Source organism: Phascolarctos cinereus, unplaced genomic scaffold, assembly GCF_003287225.1.
Source record: "Phascolarctos cinereus isolate Bilbo 61053 unplaced genomic scaffold, phaCin_HiC Scaffold_5;HRSCAF=322, whole genome shotgun sequence".
Classification (NCBI taxonomy): Eukaryota; Metazoa; Chordata; class Mammalia; order Diprotodontia; family Phascolarctidae; genus Phascolarctos; species Phascolarctos cinereus.
Window position 1 is genome coordinate 186775094 of NW_027555958.1, and position 21806 is coordinate 186796899.

The 21806-nt window shown below is 35.6% G+C and overlaps 1 protein-coding gene across 1 annotated transcript in view; it reads right to left on the reverse strand.

Annotated features, from left to right (window-relative positions):
* Positions 1 to 21806, reverse strand: part of BCKDHB (branched chain keto acid dehydrogenase E1 subunit beta) — a 157972-nt gene that overhangs the window by 67870 nt on the left and 68296 nt on the right. The window contains exons 7-8 of the mRNA XM_020975510.2: positions 8475 to 8572; positions 7094 to 7204 (exon numbers count right to left, since the gene is read on the reverse strand). Of these exons, the coding sequence (XP_020831169.1) occupies positions 7094 to 7204; positions 8475 to 8572 (209 nt within the window). The remainder of the gene's footprint in view (positions 1 to 7093; positions 7205 to 8474; positions 8573 to 21806) is intronic.

Genomic DNA, 21806 nt, shown 5'->3' on the forward strand with positions numbered 1-21806 from the left:
AACTATAAAAAGTTCAGACCTTTTCCACCATAGAATCTCTAAAGGCAAAATAAAACAATTCCTCTTAAAAAATGATATCAATCCATCCTATACACTGTGTAGGTAATAAATGTATGACCTCAGCATGATTGATTAAAAAGATTAAATTATTTGTATTCTAGACATTATAGACCATAAATATATTAAGATTATATAATGAGCCATAATAATATGTTAAATTTTAAGGCAATATGTTTTATCATATTACCTGGTTTCTCTCCCAGCTCTTATACTTATGAGCTGTGTGATCACAGGCAAATCATTTTATCTCCCTGAGCCTGTTTCTTCATCTGTAAAAGAGGAATAATACAAAAATTGCACAATTCACAGAGCGGGATAATGTAGTCATAAGGGAGTAATGAAGAATTGGCCACCAAGGCCCTAATCCTAGGAGCATGAGCAATAAGTTCTGCTTGGTATCTACATGAGAATGCTTGAGAAGTCTGCTCCTGGACAAGCACTAATGGAGGCTCCTACCCTCTACTTCAGAAAATGCAAAGATATTCTGTGACTATGTCCCATCCACTTACTGCACGATAATGACAAGTCTTTCAACTGGCTGCTGAGTGAGGACTAAGGACTAACCAAAGGAACAAACAGGCCAAATCTCCTTCCTGCTGGCAACAAGGCCAACTGTTTGAGCTCCAAGAGATAGGGAATTGGCAACCACCAGGCTAGTCAGTGAGCACATGGCCTCATAGGCAGTCCTGTGTCTAGGATGAGGTTATCTCCTGCTTGTGTCATTTTCTCCTTTGGCACAGAGCTCTCCAAGATCTCAAAAAGTTGGAAGAACCACAGGAATCCAGCAGCCAAGCCTGGCAAGGTGCCAGACCCGAAAAGTAACCCATATGAGCAACCCCAGCAGTGGATCTACCTGGCAACAATGCCTTGCAAGCAAGAGAAAGAGGCTCATCCAGTGGCTATGCCATACCCAGATACGAACCCAGTGGTGGAAGTGTTGGTAGCACCCACTTTAAGTTTGTGCCCAGGGATTAAGGTGCTATAGGGAATAAGATGCTCAATTTCAGGGGATGTTTTTGTACTTTAGTTCTTGCCATATCTTTCCAATAAATATTACTTTGTAAAATCTAACTATATTAAATGATTATTAACTAATGTTGATGAGACATTAACTGGATAAGTGATATTAAAGAGATACTGACAGAGGCCAATTATACTAGGGCACTTATCACTGATGGGTGATATTGTGGGGAAAGACTTGAGCAGATAGAATCAAAAGAATCCCACTGCCCTCTGGGAGTACCCCTAGAACTCTGAGGAAGGAAATATAGCCAGTCAAATATCAGTGAACTAACCTGCTGGAGCACATGAGTTTAGAATGGTTTGGTGAACTCCTTGTTCAAGGACAGTCCTGTGATGCTGTGAACTGCATATGTGAGAGAGAAGTGATTCCTGAGAGACTTATAAAAGAGACATATAGAAAGGGAGAAGCAGAGAATCAGGCCCCTCTTCACATCATCTCAAGCTTCCAGAGGCAGCTCACTTAACCCTCTCATGGGCTGGAAGCAGGCAGTGAGTGCTCAATGCACACGCTCCCAGGACTAGGCTGCCAAAGACCAGTCCTCCCTCTGGTATATTCTCCCTAAAGTTATTTGCCCCAATATCAGGTTAACCAATCCTTGATATCATCAATAGCCAATTAATATCAAATAACTTTTCCAAAGTGATATAGCCTATTCCTTTTATACACACACAGTTTTAGCTCAGCAGCCAATTGAAAAGCCTTTATTTTCACAATTCTAAAAAGTCACCAAAAACATACATATGTTCTATAGCGGACAGCCAAGCCCTCCACACTTTTAGAAGCAGTTCACCAACCTCAACACATACTTTGGCAGCAGAGAGTCTATTTTGAATGCTGTTTGGACTTACCCCTCACTGTTCAGCAACACCTACCCCTTACATATACAAATGTGACTTTCTATTATGATTTTATTAATTCTTACTCCACCAGTAAAAGGATTATTATGAGTAAATCATAAGGTACTATATAAATGGCTTGTTCTTCCTGTGATAATAAGGAAGGAATCAAGTGAAGGAAGGAGCAAAAAGTAACAGAGCTAATATCAAATCCCTACTTTCCTACAGGATCATATATTCTTTTGATGTTATCCCTGTGACAATTCATAACTACTTAGGTGGCAAAGAAGGGAAGCATTCTTCTATCAGCCTTTTCTTTTACCAAAAAGCTCGCATATTTCTAAGAAAATAATTTATGCTTTCCCAAGTAACTTCCAAATGAGAGTGGGCACATCAAAGCACAAGCAAAAAAAAAAAAAGATATAAATGAATAACCCAAAATAAAACTCGCTTAATATTTTAATTTTTAACCACAAAAAGTTTTAGCTCAAGCTTTTTTTTAGCACAAAAATTTTAACTCAAAGAGCACATGATCTTTCACCACCCTAGTTCATCCTGCACAATGTTGCCAAAGTAATTTTCTCTAAGCACACATCTGACCATATGACTCACCTACTCAACAAATTGCAGTGGTTTCCTAGTTCCTCTGGGATAAAAATACTCTTCTGTTTAGCTTTTAAGGCTTTTCACAAACTCACAAACTGATTCCAACCGATCTTTCCAGCCTCATTGGATATCACTCTTTATTCCACCAGACCATGCTTACTACCTCTTGACTTTTACTATGGCTCTTAAAAAAAAACAAACTAGTTTTTGTTTCTGTTGTTCCCAGAAAATCAAGCTAGCCTTTAAAAATATACCTATACACATATAGGCCTATGAATATCTAACCATATCCACAGATCCATTTCTGTAGGTTATTAGAAATTATTATATATTAGTTTATATCCATATTAGAAATATACATGTGTATGTGCGTGTGTGTGCGTGTATAAATAAGTTGGCATCCAGAATTACAGTTTCAGAAGGAAATTCAAGACATCACAAAAATGAGACCACATCACTATATATATGTGGATTTTTTTTCTCTTTTCAAAGAATAAAAACTGTTATAAGGCAGGCATTTTTTTATTCATGCATTTTTATCTTTATTACACTTTTTAAAATGTAGTTATGGGGCAGCTAGGTGGCACAGTGGATAGAGAACTAGCCCTGGAGTGAGGAGAACCTGAGTTCAAATTCAGCCTCAGACATTTACTAGCTGTGTAATCTTGGGCAAGTCACTTAACCCCAATTGCCTCCCACCCCCAAAAAAATAATTAAATAAAGACTCTTTTACTCATTCCCTTAAAAAATGCAATTACAAAGAACAGACTATCTCTTTCAATGATATCCCTAAACAAGGTGGTTTAATTCACCTGTTTAAGTGACAAGTATGGATTTATAGGCATGCACAGAAATGGCAAAGAAATAGGAAGTACTGACAGTCACCCCATATGTACTACAATAAAGCAATCCAACGTTTCTTAAAAAAGAAAAGGACGTAACTTAAGTAAATCACTAGAAATATAATCTAAAAGCTGCACAAATGACACGAGATTTTTTAAAAAGTCAATCTTTAAAAAATGATCGTGTGTGACAAACTGAAACACAACAACCTTTCAAGGAAGAAGCAGTTGGTTTTACAATACAAAACAAAAAAATTTTTTTAATCCAGGAAGTTTCAATTTCAATATTCCCTAATTTTTGTTATTATGATGTTAAATGCTTTTACAAGGTAAACAATATGAAAATCAACACTAAGGGAGCAATTTTCAAAGAAATCAGAAATTGGAAGCCACAAAGGTCTCCATTTCACCTTTTATAACTTCAAAGGTAAAAAGGATACCAAAGCACACAGAACTGACACTTTATCAGACTTTGGGTCAGCATCAGACAAACAATAGAAAACTCCAAAATTATAAGTGATCAATCTTATGTTGTCATGTCAAAGTAAATAAGGACCTTTGAAACTGGCAAACTCTAAAATTAACACAAAACTGTAATTTTTAAAATCATAATAACACTTTCCCCATTCTCTGCTACGCAGCAACCTTACCTGTATGGAACACTGATAAGAATATTAAGTAAGCAAAAAAAAAAAAAACCCCTCTGAATTGCCAAAACAAATTATCACAAAGTTCATGTGCTAAAACTTCCTGCACTGTACTCTAGCAACAAAACATGATAGGTACTTAATCTCTTTTTGTGGAATTGAAGTAAATTAATTCATTAAGGAGTATCTGGGAATAAAGAGGCTTACTTTACACACAACTCCACATGCCAGAAAAATTGGTCTTAAATTACACAAGAGACATGGGTCTGGTAGAGTTGAGAGAATGGGGTTTGTAGTCAGATCCCAAAATTTAAATCTTGAATCCAATATTTAACAATTAACTAGGGATCACTTAACCTATCAGCCTCAGTTTCCTCATCTATAAAATGTTAATAATAATTGCACTACTCATTTCACAGAGTTGTTATAATAGGAGTACTTTATAAACCCAAATGGATGAGAGAGGCTGCTACTTGAAAAAACACTAACAACAAATAAAACATGCCCACAAATACAACAGAACTATAAAAGGGAGATAAGCAATGCTTCCAGGCTTTGGCAACAAGTCTGAACATATATTTCTAAAACATCTCAACTGCCAGCACTGTACTTTGGAAACATTAAATAAAGGTTAAACTAAACCAATTACACAACTGCCCCCAATAGTTATAATCTGTGTACAAAAAGCTTACATATATTTTTAAGTTATTTTCACCTTAGTAAATTTTCCCTGATTTGGCTTTCCAAAAATACTCAATATTTGTATTGAATATTAAATAAATAACAGCTCTTTTCTTCAAGAAAAAGCTGAGGGTCTGACTTGACTTTTTAAAAAGCAGGGAGGCAGGTGAAGGGGGAAGAGAAAAATTTAAAAGAAGTAAAAACAACAAAGTGATTACATAAATATTTCTGAAATTACTCATTAGGAATGTAGTATTAATGGAAGTATGGCTAAAGGGCTTAATAACCATTAGACAAGAGTCTGGTGTTAAAATCTTCTTGTCCTTCCTCTTTTTCTATAACTGAAATTAATCCAGATGCCTGATTAATTTTATTAGAAAAAGTACTGCTTCATTTCATATCTCTTACTAGAGAAAAAACAAACCTATGACTTATGCCAGGATCTGAAAAGTCAGATCAACTAGCCTCCATGTTTGTCAAGAAAGGACATCCTGACTTTCACTGTCACAACTCATCAGTCACTGGGGGAAAAAAATAACATGAAGGCTCTACTCACCATCCCTATAAATTTCAAAACCAAAATAACCATCTCTAGCCATCAGTTTCCTGTATGTGCTATTTCCCCCTAACAGAAAGTGAACTAGTTCATGAAGGGAAGAGATTGTTTTGCTTTTGTATTTTCACAGAATTTAGCACAGGTTTTTTTTTACACACAGGAAGAGCTTAATAAATGATTTTTCATTCATTTGCTCTGTCCAAAACAGCACCAGAACACTCTAAGTCTAATGTTCAATATATCTTAACCTCACACAGTACAAGTGTTCAATTTAGTCTTCTTTTCTTTACCCTAAGTAAGAAGAAGCCTTCACTACAAAAATCAGTAGTCTGTTCCATGATCACACAAAAATAAAGCCTAGACAGCCAACAAACAAAATCTGGCAAGAAAATAAAAACATTTGCCAAATTTTAATGCAGTGTTTTCCTTCCCCTACCCCCATCCCCAGGGGCATAAGCCAGTGCATAGGGATACAGAACATTTAAGTTTTCATCAGCACCAAGAAGCCCAAATCAATGCAGGGCATTTTTCTAGTTCCATTTTTGTTATTCCTTCACATCTGCAGGATCCACCACCCTATGAAAGAATGACATTTGCCCATAAAGGAACACAAATTCAAATTTTAGCATGTGTGGGAGTAAACTATGCTACAGCATAGCTCTACCCTTTAAACTCAGAACGCTATGTCAAAGCCATCAGAGCAACAGCTATTAGAAGCAGCTGTGACACAAATGAAAATTTCTGAAGCCCCCTGAAGGAAACCCACATCTGACTTAGGTAGACTGTAAGGAAGCAGGTTGGGTTTTTTTTTCATATTTTTGTAAATTGATCTTAATCATAGTAGTTACAAAAATGAATACAGATGATTTCTGAAACAATTTGTAATTATGCCACATTCAGGTATTGTCACTACAAAAACATTCATTTTAATAAAGTTTAATGGATTTAAAGTAGATCATTTCCTAAATTATAGAACAAGACTCCATCTGACAATACCATTTATGAGACTCAAAGCAGTAATATCAGCAAGTGATTTTAATATAACCAACTTCGAAAGTACCTTATTGAAGTTAAAAAAAAAAGTCTAAGTCAGAAGGAAAGGAGCTAGAATTAAGATTTAATATCCTTAATCCCAATATTAATTTTCCATAACAATGAAAAACAAGCAATAATTGTCATTACTATCTAAATTGAATTCATAAAATATTCATTAAAAATTACAAAAAGGAACATTACATTTATCTTATTTCTATCAACTGAGGGAAACAAATGTACTGTAAATTCATATGAGCAGTCACAACTGTGAGACTCATTGGGTCTAATAAGGTTAATGAAGACTAAATCACACTCTTAAAACGGCAAAGCATCTTAAACCTAAAAGCAATCAAGAACAGTGTCAGTCCAAGTAGACACATTCTAAATGGCTGCTTTCACAAAAAGAAAAAAAATTAATAGGAGCAGAATGAATCACAAAGATGTAACATTCACCCTGGGACCAAGACTAATAGAATCACACATCAAGTACAGCACCAGGGATAACTAAAACCTCCTTCTTTTCCATGAACCTTTCACATTTTTGTGCTAAGTCTGTGTAGGCTAAAACACAGGAGGGAACCTGTAAGCATCAGCATTTGAATTTCTCATCTTATTTGCCATATTCCAATACTCTATTCTAAGTGGGCCATCTATGGAAAATCAATAGGACTATAAAAAGATTCTCAAAAGTTAATTTCAAAATGATTATTTTTCACTGACTCACAACATTTGCCAAGGTTTGATGTCAATGGCAATCAATCATATTTTTCTAACATTAGCAACACTAGTAAATTAGCTATTTTTACCTTACAAACTGTATCTATATCCCAAGGTAGAATAGTCTTCAAGTCAATTACTTCACAAGAAACTCCCAATTTTTCTTGAGCCATGCTTGCTACTTCTCTGATCACATGAACCTGAAATGGGAAAAGGCATCCGAATATCTGAAAATCTGTGGTATTCTCCCTCAAATTACTTAATGCTACTTTAGGTCTGTCATGAGAATTATTCATTTAAAAAAATTTTCACAATTAGTCTGAAGCAATAAAAACTAAAATTCAAACCACACAATGGAATCATTAGTAATTGTTCACATGATGATAATGGAAACACAGGTAACATTACTTAGAGTACTCTAAATAATTAACTTCTTAAGTTTTCATAAAAAGAATCTAAGAAGCAAAATTTCAAACATAATAAGTCATGAAATGAATGTAAAACAATATTTCATATTGTTTTAAAATAATACTACACTACTAATGTGAATACTTCACAATCTAAATGAAAATTGATTAGAACTACATCAAAAATTAATTTCCACTTATGCAAAAACATAGAGAGAATTATATTTCCACAGAAGGTAATTCCACTGGGTGAACGGGCCAATTTTAATACTGTGATGAGAGACAAAAGAATGTCATCCAAACTACCAGACTCACTAAATTAAATACAACTTATTAGATAGTTATTAAAAATCTTTTTGCTTTTCAAATATCTCCATACCAAGTAATGGTGCAGCGAAACCACTTCTTTGAAAGATAGTTACTTTCTGTCCAAAGAGGGTTTTTTTTTTCATATGTCAGCAACAGGCTGGGATTTTTCTATCCCTAAGTCCCTCTTAATAGAAAACAATATCATGGACAACTGAAGTTGTATATGCTACATGCTACAAAAGGAAGAGTTAATAAATTACTCTAATTTTGGATATAATGATGACAAAGATTATCTTGTATTTATATTCTTAAATGGAGCTGTGATGCTTTTCAATGGTGTATATAGCAAGCCTTCTCATTCCAGGCATCATCTATCCATATCCTCCTGTAAATTCTCCACAGGGATGCTAACTACTGTGGTACAAATCCACTTCTTGGTTTCCTGAAATTATATAGAGACCCATTAGGCATGTGGAATGTCTTTCTGTTATCTTTTTTACCACATGCCTCCACCATATCTTTTTCCAGGCAGATTTTCCTTTTATATCATATTTTATGTGACTTTTCGCCACATAAATTGTTTCTTAATAATATGTTGCAGTATAGATTACATGAATATGTGTCATTTCAATGACTTTAGTGACCCAGGATATTTTTAAATACTCAAAGATTATGCTATTCTATGAATCACAGGGCATCACCATTAGAATATTGTTATTAAAATTGAGTTTGTTTCAAGAAGAACCTTACTTACCTGAGTCCCCCAAGCCACTAGAGTAACATCACTCCCTTCCTGTAGCACTTCAGCTTGGGACAATGGGATATAATATGGCTCCACAGGCACTTGTTCCACTAAATAAATATTGGGGAGGGGGGTAAAAAAAGACAATTTTTTCCCCTTGATATTTGTGCAAGAATATTTTTTAAACTTCATCATAAAACGTCAAAATATTTATTTCCATTGAAATAGTAATTTATCATGTAATTTATAAACAGAAAAAGTTTAATGACAGTCCCGTCAATATCAACCAATACAACAATTATGAAAGATGTCTGATTCACTAAAATAAGTTAAATTTCCAGTTAAGGTTTTTGCAAGTACCAAAATGATGAGCCAAGGGTAACAGGAAAAACGTGTATGTCACTATTTTGACATATTTCCTGCCAAGTCCTGTTCTTGATATGTACATAAACCATGCAAGCATACATTTTTATGAAGATGAAAATACAGGGATATAAATAGCTATTGATGTTCTCTCAGTGACTTTTTCAGGTAATAATTCCATCATTAATTTTCTTCATGCTTTTGGCATCGTCCCTTCTTCGAGAAATATTGAAAACTGATCTATAAGTACCTTAAAATTTAATTTTCTGTAGTATAGATTTTTCCATGTTTCCATAGTTAGATCCAGCTACTCATTCTTCTAACTTCATCTTGCAAAAAGCCATGGTCAATTCCACAAATAGTCTCAGATAATGAGTTATCAGAATGCAAATGTGATGACAGTAATGTAATCAATGAGAAGAAATACTGTTACAACCATTACATTTTGTATCTATTTGTTGGCCTCCTTTCAGTTTCATCTGTTAAAGGTCTTGGAATCATATAGTTTAAGTGAGTCTCACAAAAAGCTTTCCCCAAATTTACTTTCCCCTCTACCTCTTTTAACTACTTCGTGTTGGTATCTGGATTTGATACTGAAGTGAGGAGATGGAAAGTGATCATGTGGCCCAATGAGTTCAGGCCACCAAGCTCCAATAACTAAATTTTCAGATACTAAAAGAACTAGCAATTGCTATTACTTGAGACATTATCAGTGACTTTTTGCAAGCTCATGGCAAGCAGAAGTCTTTCAAGAATGGATCAAGCAAAATGTTATCTCAATTAAAATTAAATGGAATTGGGGTGCTAGTCATTGGCCCTCTGACTATGGAGGGAACCCAACCAGTGGAAGCTCAAGCCAAAATTTCCTGCAAAGTTTGGATTCAGTCAAAGGGCTGTACTTGAGGACCTAGAGGGACACATGTGGTCTTGAGGCCACAGGTTCCCTACCCCTAATCTAGCCCAACTCATAAACAAAAGGAATTCCCATTTTAATATACCTAAGTGATCATCTTGCTACTGCTTAACTGCAGTGGACTTAACTCCAAGGAGAGAGAACCCAGGTAGCCCATTCATTCCTCTTTTGAACAGCTCTGATTATTACAAAGTTTTTCCTGATAGCAAGACCTAGTTGCTTATTGTTTCTGATTCTGCCTCTGGGCCCAAATAAAACAAGGCTTAATACCTCCTCTACATTATAGCCCTTCAAATGCTTGAAGACAATTGTCATGACTCCCTTAACTAGTTTTCTTTACAATAAACACGCCCAGTCTCTTCAGCCAATCTTCATATGCCCTGATGCACAGACAGAATGGGCATTGCCTCACTCAAAGTGAGAATCTGAAAAGACCTTAGTTTAAAAGAGCCAAAGTCTCCCATTGCATCCTGGGCCATCTCCAGTCATCCTGATGGATATCTGGCCACTGGACTCATATGGCTTTGGCAGAGAAAATGTGGCTGATTACTTTGTACACACAGCCTTCTGTCACTCAAATCAAAGCAACTGCAAGTCATGTCATCATCTCCCTGAGGTCATGGTCCTCTTCGAGAACTAAGGACAAATCACATTTCAATTAAAAAAAAAAAAGATTAGAATTAAGTGTCCAAACAATAAACCAGTAAAGACTAAAAAGGTTGGCAAATATTCCTGGCAAAATTCTAGAATATATTATTATAATTGTTGTTAGTGAATATAAGATAATGAAGAACAAATTATTCTATACTGACTTCATTTCTTTTTCTGATAGAGTTACTAGACTGGTTAGATAGGGAAATTTTGTAGATGTAGTTTACTTCAATTTTAGTAAAACATCTGATAAAATATCTAATACTATTTTTGTGGAAAAGATAGAGGGATATAGGCTAGGTAAGACTAAAATTAGGTTGATACAGAACTCATTGAATCACAGCACCCAGAAAGTAGTCAGTAATAGTTTGATGTCAAGTTGGAAAGAGGTCTCCAGTAGAGTACTCTCCAAGAATGTGTGCTTGGCTATGTTGTCTGACATTTTTAATGACTAGAATAAAGGCATAAATGCATGTTTATCAAATCTGAAGATGATACAAATATGAGAAAACTAGCTAACATGTTGAATGACCCAATCAGGATTCAAAAATATCTCATCAGGCTCCAACACTGGGCCAAATCCAAAGGGATGAAGTTTAAGTTCAAAAGTTAACTTACCAAATATAAGATGTAGGAAGTGTGGCTTATGCAGAAATTAGTGTGAAAAGGATTTGGGAGTTTTAGAAGACTCTAAGTTCAATGTAGAGGCACAGCAAGGTGGCTCAGTGAATAGTGCTCTGCGCCTGGGGTCAGGAAGACCTGAGTTCAAATCCAGCCTCAGACAATTATTAGCTGTGTGACTCTAAGCAAGTGCTTTAACCTGCTTGCCTTAATCCACTAGAGAAGAAAATGTCAAACCATTCCAGTATCTTTGCCAAGAAAACCCCATGAACAGTGGGGTCCACAAGGTCACAAAGAGTAAGACACAACTGAATGACTGAACAACAAGCTCAATGTGAGTTCAGTATGATGTGACAGGGAGAAAAAAAATAGTATTTCAAAGACTGGGAAAGGCATAGTGTTCAAAATAAGGGAATTGATAGCCCCAGCATACTCTACCCGGGTCAGACTACACTCAGAGCATTGGGTTCAGTTCTGGAGACATCTTAGGAAGGTCATTATGGAGCCATCATAGGAAACTAGAAAAAATACTCAATCTGGAGCCAGGAGATCTAGGCTCAATTCTCATTCGTGCCACTTGCTACACATGTGGCTTTAGAGAAGTCACCTCACCTCTCAGTTTTCTCATCTATAAAAGTGGAATGGGACTAGATTATTTCTAGTGCTAAATCAGTAAGTTGAAGAGTGTCTAGATGAAGGCAACTAATATGGTGAATGGCCTTAACATTAAGTTATAGGAGGATCAGCTAAAGAAATTGAAGATGTTTAAAAGAAGACTTAAGAGGGACATGATAGCGCACTCTCTCTCTCTCTCTGTTTCTGTCTCTGTCTCTATCTCTCTCTGTCTCTCTGTGTGAGAGAGAGAGAGTGTGTGTGTGTGTGTGTGTGTGTGTGTGTCCTTCAACATTTCCTTATTTAGTGGCTCTTTCCTGGATGCTAAAAAAACACACTCAGGTTGCCCCATCCATTAACAATACCTTCATTAGATCCACTATACCTAAAAGTCTGTATCTCACCTTTCTTCAGCTAAACTCATTGAAAAAGCAATCTTTAATCTCTACTTTCATTTCCTTTCCTCTCACTCTACTAAATGGTCTAAAGCTTCTGAATTCATCATTCTACTGAAATTATTCTCTCTGAAGTTACCAATAATCTCTTTTCATAAATTTTCATAAGTCAAAAGATTTTTAAATTGCATACACCTTTCCTTGTTAACTATAGCTAGAGAAGCCTGGGGAGGACACAGTTATATACACCAACAAGTTAGAAGATGCACAATTTGCATTTCAAGTCTTCAGCTATGAAATCTTCAGCATTTCATGCAAATGGAATCCTCTATTTGATCCTAACAACATAAAATAGGTCTCAAATTCCCAAATCTATTAAAATTACCTTATTGTTACCAATATTACCTTAAAATATGATTACTCAAAAATACTTTATTCTGACCTATCCCAGAGAACTACTTTGAATCTGGAGACGGTATGGGAAAAAATATTGTCTTCATTTACTTCCTTGAGTTTACATGGAACAAAAAGCAGCTGGACTCTGAAATTGCACTTTGTTGATAATTTATTTCTAGTCTAGAATGCTTTTTTTTCAAAAGCACACATTACCTTATAGAATGTTCTTGGCTTACAATCTTTTAAAGAGGGAAATTACAACTGTACCACAATTACAACAGAGTATAACCAAGGAGGGTGTTTCCAGGGAAGAAACAGTTAATGACTGATTCTAAAAACTGTTTCCTTTGCTTATAGGTCTTACCTCATCCTGCTAAAAAAGGAGCAACAACGGGAAAAAAAAATCCAAATTCCTATCTAGTGAATTGATGTGATAATAAGGTCAATCAAGTCTTTTATTCTCTGTCAAGGTGATATAACTAAATAGGAAAATTGTAAAAATGGAATTTTTCCTTTTTCTAATTTGATTTTAAAATATTGAATTCTATATATAGAATGAAGCAGGGAAATCTGTAAATAATTCTCTTTTTTATCCCTCTGATAAAATAAGTTGTTAGTATTCTCAGCAGCAGATGCCAGATATAAAATGCTAGATTTCATATTTTTTTTCAATAATTCAAGTTCCTATAATTACGCATGAAATGCTAAAAAAAAATATGGCGTTTGTAGCTAAATGTCACTCTCCAAAAGAGTAAAATATTCCTCTGAAAAACATATTTGAAGGCAAAGCCTCATTCCACATTTTTAAATTGGATGATATGATGCCAGAAGATGCAGTCAATCAATATTTACTTATTAAGAGTTTACAATATGCACAGAAACTATACAAGGTACTATTGAGAATAAAAAATAAGTTGAAAACTTGATACCTGTTCTGAATGAGCTAAAAAGCTAGCTAGAAAATACAAGCCAACGTTGTACAATATAAAGAACTGCTATTATAGGTCAGAAAAAGAGAGAGGAGGTGGAATAACCAGCTCATATAATAAATTCAGGGACAGTGTGAGAATTGAGCTGGGAATGTAGGAAATTTAAAGGAATAATGGCTTTCAATTAATACAGACAGAAAGGAAAAGTGGAAAGGCATTCCACACAGAAAAGGAAAGTATAAGCAAAGACAAACAAGTGGAAATGAGTGTATGGGAAATAAGGAAATTGATCTGACTTGAACAAGCCTGCATAGTCATGGGCCATTGATCCCATATTTTAAGGGGCAGTTCTCATTTCAAGAAAAGAAAGCATTTCTAACAAGACTTTGCAAAAGGGAAAATCTGCTGTCAGACCAAATGACCTTATTTTCCATTTGGAAAATATGATTACTGTACTGGTAAATAAGAAGGAAGCAAATAATGAGGCCCTTTCATATCAGGCTTTTACTGTTTTATATTATATTCTTAAGAATGAAAATGGCAAGACAAAGTAATGTTCTAGGAAGAGTAGATCAAGCAACTGTATGGGAATGGACTATAGGGGAACAAATTGGTGCTAACTTGATCAAACTCTAATAGTTCAAATAATTAGCTCATAAGTCGAGAGAGTTACTTTTTTGAAAGCTTGGCTAAATAAGGATTCTATTCCCATCTTCTGCTGAAGGGAACTGATTTAGACAGGATGTTAGAAGCTATACTCTCCCTCAAGTCAACTACATTATGACTACTATACTTATGAATCTTACAAACGAAGAGCCACCTTAGATAGAGACTCATTTTGAGTGTGAAAGAAACCGTTCCACGAATGATACCATCCCACTATATCCTAGGACCCTTTCCCCCACCCACCACCTCTCAATTTCTCTTAAACCCTTTCAAAGTAACCAGAGGTGGCTTTTGTGCCTTGGGAAATGGGCTCAGTTAGAGTCAAAGCTTTAGGGGCTATGCTTAATAGATATTCCCCATCACCTTCCTATTTCTGCAGTAGGGGAAGAGAGAAAAGAGTTATACCAGTTTTTGGAATCCCAAGATGTAATTCAAAAGGCATTTTCCCAATGAAATATTATAAACAGTGACCAAATTCTGTGAGTACTATGGTCCAGCTATGTTATGCATGACTTTAGAAAAATTTTCAGGTTGCCTAGAGGCCCTAATATAAGTAATAATAAAAAGAAGACATTTTCACAGTATTTCAAGGTTTACAATGGACTTCAGATATATTATTTTATTTGATCTTCATAACAGTATGGTAGATACTATTATCATCTTAAAAATGACTAAACTAAGACTAGGAGATTAAGCAACTTGCTCATGGTTACACAACCATTGTAAGGAGCAGGATTTAAACCAAGATGTGTTCTGATTCTAAGTACAGTATTCTTGCCATTACATCAAGCTAACTCATATATAACTTGCATATAACATTTCCATGGAGAAATGCATTTGGAATCCCAAAACATCTCACTACCAAATTTTTAAAACTAAGTCATTCATAAACTGGAAACTTTCCTCCTGTTATGTTTTTGGAGAGATCAAAGATTATTCTGAGAAACTGCAACCTTTTCTGTAGAGGATTATACTCACAAGCCACTGAATCTCTGCCTGAATTGTTTTAGTTTTTAGTCATTTCTAAGGTCCTCTAAATTTATTTTAATTCATTCTCTCAGTTTTTGTCATTAAAATTCAAATTAGTTGACATTCTAGTTTTAACTATGAGTAAAGTAAAGGGAAAATGCACTGTACTTAAGAGTCAAAAGACCTGGGTACAAAAATCTCAGCACTACCATCTGCAATGTGAGTAAATTTTTCACTTTTCTGATCCTCAGTTATCTAATCCATAAAATGGTTTTAATAATACATTGCCTACCTTATACAGTTGTAGCAATTAAAGTATTTTATTAATAACAACAGCAATTTACATTTATAAAGTGCTTTAATGCTCCCAAGAAATTTGGGTTCTAGTTCTAGCTATGCTACCTTATTACAAATCATTTAACCTTTCTGGTACTCAATTTTTGAATCATTGAGTGAAATGAAAACGTTGAACTAACAAGCTCTAAGTACCCTGCAAATGCAAAATTGTATAATTCTGATTGAAATATATGTCCAGTTTGACATCCATTTAATAATCTCTTCATTTATATTCTTGTATTCACATATTAGTCACCAAGTTCCCTTGGTACTATTTATGTCACTCCGTATCAGTTTAAACAAAGTTTTCTATTTGTCTGAATTCCTCAAATTCGCCTTTTAATCAACAATAACATTTCATTACTCTCCTATCTCCAATTATCTTTCTTCAATCCATAAGTACTTCTTGACCTTTCTATATCTTTTGAACACTAATGAGCACCTATTCTCTCCTAGAAAGATGATTTCCTTGGCTTCCTTACAGGTACTTCATCCTAGTTCTTCTACCTAAATGACTCATTCTTCTCAGTCTTCTTTACTGCAGCAGCATCATCTGTCTCCCATCCTCTATCATGTAGTTATCTCCCAGGGTTCTGTCCAGGCATACTTTCTCATCTGTATATATATTCTCATAGGTTCACACAGATTCAATTACCATTTCTAATAAAACAACTCCAAATCCATATGCAGCCCTTAACTCATTTCCGAACTCCATTTCCACATTGCCAACTGCATGTTAGCTATCTCCTGGTGGATAATACAATAACACATCAAACCCAAAACATCTAAAACTAAGTTCATATCCCCAGGTCATTATCCAAATTGCTTTTTTTTAATTAATTTTTTTTAGGCAATTGGGGTTAAGTGACTTGCCCAGGGTCATACAGCTAGTAAGTGTCAAGTGTTTGGTTTGAGGCCTGATTTGAACTCAGGTCCTCCTGACTTCTGGCCGGTGCTCTATCCACTATGCCACCTAGCTGCCTCTCCAAATTGCTTTTCTCTGTAGAGGGGCAGTTCTAGTTCACATGTTCAACAAGATGGAAGACTAGACATTCTATCTAATTCTCAAAATTTCTAAAACTTCTTAGGAATTATGCTCAGGATATAAAGCAATTTAACCTATCTCCTTAGACTAAGACACCAAGAAAGCAAATAAGATTCAATGAACTAGCAGCAGAGAAGAAGAAGTGGCTAGGTAGCACAATGGATAGAGTACCAGGCCTGGAGTCAGGAAGACCTGAGTTCAATTCCAGCCTCATACACTTACTAGCTGTCTGACCCTGGGCAAGTCACTTAACCCTGTTTGCCTCAATTTCCTTACCACAAAGAATTCAACATGACTAAAACAACTAAACAACAACAACAGAAGCAAAGAAGACTACACTTAATCTGCACCCTGCCTTAACACCTACCATATTCTTCCTGCACAGCTCAGTGAGTCACAATATAACTCAACTCTATCAATCACCTTCACCCCCTACTCCAAGAGTCTAGAAAATTCAAAAGGCAGAAACTTGCCAAGAATGAGATAGCAGTGTGGCAGCCAAAGAACTGAGGAATAGAGGGAGGGAACTAGTGGCAGGGCATATGTGTGTAAGGGCTGTTTCACACTCCACTAAGCCTGAGGGAAAGAGAGTGGAGGCTAAGATGTCTTTGAGGTCCAGCCCCTACAGAGACAAGACTTAAAAGGGACATAAGTCAGAAAGTAGGCAAAAAGGGTCTTTAAGAGAAAAAAGACTAAAATTACCAAAGATCTCAGGAGGAATAAAATACAATAAAAGACACTGATTATAAGTGGGTAAGTCAACAAGGAAGATATTAATAAGGAAGGAAATACGTCTTCCAGATCAGATAAGAGAGTCCAGAGATCTATGAATATTGCAAGACAAAGAAAAATGAGCCAATGTCTGATGAGACAGAGAATCCTGTGGATTCCCAAGAGAACATGAAGCCACAACAAAATGTCCTTGAATGGCTTGGCTTAAAAAGAAAAATAAGATTTGTGAAAGCAGAATTATTGGCAGGATGTATAGAGACAGTTTAAGGGTTACAGGTCTCCTAGAAGAACATGTCAAGTCAAAAAACTTAAATACTATAATGCTATAAATAATAAAAGAAAATTGCCCAGAATTTCTGAACACAGAAATCAAAGTGCCAATCAAAACAATTCACAGATAACTTCCAGAAAAAAAAACTCCAAGGTTCAAACTCTGCAACACAGTGGTTAAATTTAATAATCTCACTGGAAAACAACAATCCTGCAAGAGACCAGAAGAAAGGCTTTCAAAAATATTTCTGAAGAGGGTACCAGCAACCACTATGAACACAGATTTCTAACCTCAAAATCCATCCTTGACTATTCCCACTATCTCACCACTGCCCCCACATCCAATCAGTTACAAAGTCCCATTGATTCTACCTACAAAAAAGCTCTTGCATCTGTCCTCTTTTCTCCATTCACACGGTTATCACCTTAGTTCAGGCCTTTGTCACCTCTCAAGAAGATAATCTAACAGTGTAACAGAAGTATATCTTCCTACTTCCAGTTTCTCTCCTCTCCAAATCAATGTTTTTCCATCCTTATCTCAGAATATTCATTATCACAAACACAAACTACACTACTAACTATAACCTGAAGTGAACACACTATATTTACACAAGGTGTCTTCTGTACCAACCCCCATAAGGAAATGCACTCATTTATTTCTGCCTTTAAGAATTTATATCAGGCAGAGCCAACATGGCAGAGGTGGCATAGCCAAGATGGCAGAGTAAAGGCAGGGACTCGTCTGAGCTCTTCCCCAAACCCCTCCAAATACCTTTTAAAATGACTCTAAACAATTTCTAGAGCAACAGAAACCACAAAAAGAGGAAGTGCAACAAATTTCCAGCCCAAGACAACTTGGAAGGTCAGCAGGAAAGGTCTGTCACACCTGAGTGAGAGTGGAGTGCAATCCATTGCAGGCCATGCCAGCACAGCCCTGGCCATAGCAAACCAACAGCAGGCCTTGGGAGTGATTGAATCAGCAGTGACAGCAGCAGCTGCTGCTTCCAGAGCTCTCAGCCCATAGATGGTAACAGGATTGAACAACTGGTCAGAAGGAGATTACAGGGGTCTTTTTCTCAGCACTGAGGCAGGAGTCTGTTGCATCGCCCATACTTGTATCTAGGTCTAAGTCCTGAGTGGCAGTCCAGGGCAAGGACATACACTAATAGACCAAAGCTTGTAGCCACAGTGGACAGGGATTCCTCTTCACAGTTCCAGGGCAGAAAAGAGTGCTTGTGGTCACTCACAAACCAGAGCACAGGCCAGGAGAGTAGATAATGCCTCTCTTTAAATCATACCATTTTGGAACAACTGAAAACTTGCAGGTCCCTAGAAGTATTTCTGGAAACAGCTGCAGAAAACCCCTGAAGTTTGGGACAGTGTACCCTCTACCTAGGAAGCAGAGCCCTACCTTAACAAAGAGTTAAAAGTCAAGTAATAGTCTGGGAAAATGAGCAAACAAGGGAAAAAACTCTTGACTATAAAAAGTTCCTATGGTGACAAGAAAGATCAAAACACACACTCAGAAGAACACAACAAAGTCAAAGCTCCTACATCCAAAGACTCCCAAAAAAAAATACGAATTGGCCTCAGGCCATGGAAGAGCTCAAAAAGGATTTTGAAAATCAAGTAAGAGAAGTAAAGGGAAAATGGGAAGAGAAATGAGTGATGCAAGAAAATAATGAGAAAAGTGTCAACAGCTTGGTAAAGGAGACACAAAAAATACTGAAGAAAATAACACCTTAAAAAACAGACTAGGCCAAATGGTAAAAGAGGTCCAAAAAGCCAATGAGGAGAAGAATGCCTCAAAAAGCATGGTGTAGGAAATGATGAGTGGTGGACTTGGAAAAATACGGAAAGACTTGGACTTATGAAGGAAGAGGTTGTCCACCCTCAGAGAAACAGAGGACATATTTCAAAGGCTAGTAATGTTCTTTAAAATGACACCTAAATTTCACACAGTTTAAAAACATCTTAGCACCAATTCCGTCAATAAAAGATGTCCTATATACAGCAAAAGATTTATGATCTTTTTTTTTTACTTCCTACCTACCCTGGGGCTCCCAGGTATCTATCCATTCTATTTTTCTGATTAATTTCCTATCATTTAAAATACCGATCATCACGATCTTTCTTTCATGTCTGGAACTTGTGGGGCATAAGGCCCCATCTCATTTTTTTTTTGTAAATAGTATTTTATTTTTTTCTGATTCCATGTAAAGATAATTTTCAACATTCATTTTTATAAGATTTTGAGTTCCCAAATTTTTTCTCTCCCTTATTTCCCTCCCCTACCCCAAGATGGTAAGCAATGTAATATAGGTTATACATGTGCAATCATGGAAAAATATTTCCACATTAGTCATGCTGTAAAAGAAGAAACAGAACAAAGGGGAAAAGCCACAAAAAAGTGAAAATAACATGCTTAGATCTGCCTTCAGACTCCATAGTTCTTCCTCTGGTTGTGGATAGCATTTTTCATCATGAATCTTTCACAACTGTCTTGGATCACTGTATTGCTAAGAAGAACTAAGTCAATCACAGTTGATCATTGCACAGGGTTACTGTGACTGTGTACAATATTCTCCTGGTTCTGCTCACTTCACTCATCATCAGTTCCTGTAAGTCTTTCCAGGTTTTTTTTTTCTGAAATCCACCTGCTTATCATTTCTTATGGCACAATAGCATTCTATTACTTTCATATACCACAACTTGTTTACTCGCACTGTTTTACATGCTCTACCTGTAACTTCAGTATAACAAAAAGAGTATAGCAAAAAGAGTACTTGAGCCAAAAAAAAAATTGGGCATAAGTTCCATCTATGCCACTGACTAGCTTCATGAGCATATTTATTCAGAAGTCACTTTGCCACTTTGCACCTCAGTTTCCTAATCTGTTAAATAATTTTTATCTTACATACTTCACAGAGTCATTGCAAGGATCAAATGAAATAATGAATAAAATACTATAAGAGACAGACAGACATCCTGTTTGTACACAGTTGTTTGCGTGTTGTCTCCCCCATTAGACAGTGAGGTCCTTTGATGCAGGAACTGTTTTTATCTTTTTTTGTATCCCCAGTGCTTAGCATAATGCCTGACACATAGAAAAGGCTTAATAAATATTTGTTGACATGACTAAATCTCAGCTATTATTTGCACAGTGCTTTGCAAATCAATGTGCTATTCAAATGTTAGGTTTTTTTAATTATGATTTATTTATATACCATGTATAGATAGAGTCCAAGGACCCAGGCTCAATTATTGTCAGCTTCATACCATTTGCCACTTAAAGTATCCCTAACTCAAGTCTGCTGCCTATAAAATGTACATTTTGAAAGTCCAATTCATCTATTATACTTGCATGCAAGCAACATGGTGACAGAACAGAAATGAATTTCTATCTAGATAATCATGATATTTAAAGTGTTTTTAAGTTGTCTCCATTTTAGAGGGTCAAATATTCTTAGTCTGCCCTTTCACAAAAGAAATATAGATTAATAAAATATCCCAAACTGTGGTGCAGCTACTGAAAATTGCACAGTATTCATCTTAATTAAAAACTAAACTCTTTCCAGCTCAAATTTATACATAAATTGTCTTTTAAATTATGCAAAAAAAACTACTAAAGACTTAGTATTTTCCCAATGACAGAACTCAAGAGACTGATTTTTCAAGATGCAATATATAAACACACAACTCAAAGACTCTACTATAATTAACCTATTTCTCTCCACAATGCTTCAAAACAATGAATTCATCACATTTTCTGGCCTCGAGTTAGGAACCGCAATGGAATAATGTTTTTGTAAAATCCATAAAAAACATACTTTAGTACATTTCCTAATAGTGCTGAAAATAATTACAAATTAAGCACACCTGTCAAAACAAATCATGCATTTTTTTCTAAATGCCTTAAGATTTCCCTTTTTTCTCAATAATATGCAAATTGTGATAATTTTTTTCATAAGCTTCACATCAGTGCAAATTAGCAACCCACTACTGTGTTTAACCACTAATGGCCAGTTTCTCCATTTTTTATATACTTGGCTTCCTTTACTAATTAATCCACTTTCATCTATGCTTTTCAACAAGGACCAAGTTAGGCAAATTGAACTGGCTGATGTTCATTCACATAAACATGCTCTCTAAACAAAGCTAACTTGGCATCACTTCACTAAAATAAATGAACAGTGAATTAAATGACAGTATTTTCCCAAGTTTGTAATCTTCCAGATTAAAAATTATCCCCAATAGCTATAAGCACAAGATTTTAAAAAGAAAAACAATCACACAAGAGAATGAAGGGGGGGAATATAAATCAGGTATTAGAATTTAGCAAAGTAAAGTACTGGATATTGTCACTAGATTTTTGGAAAGGATTAAGGTGTAAAAATCGACATGACTATGTGATTTTAGTCAAAGTTTTAAATGGCTATGTTTCAA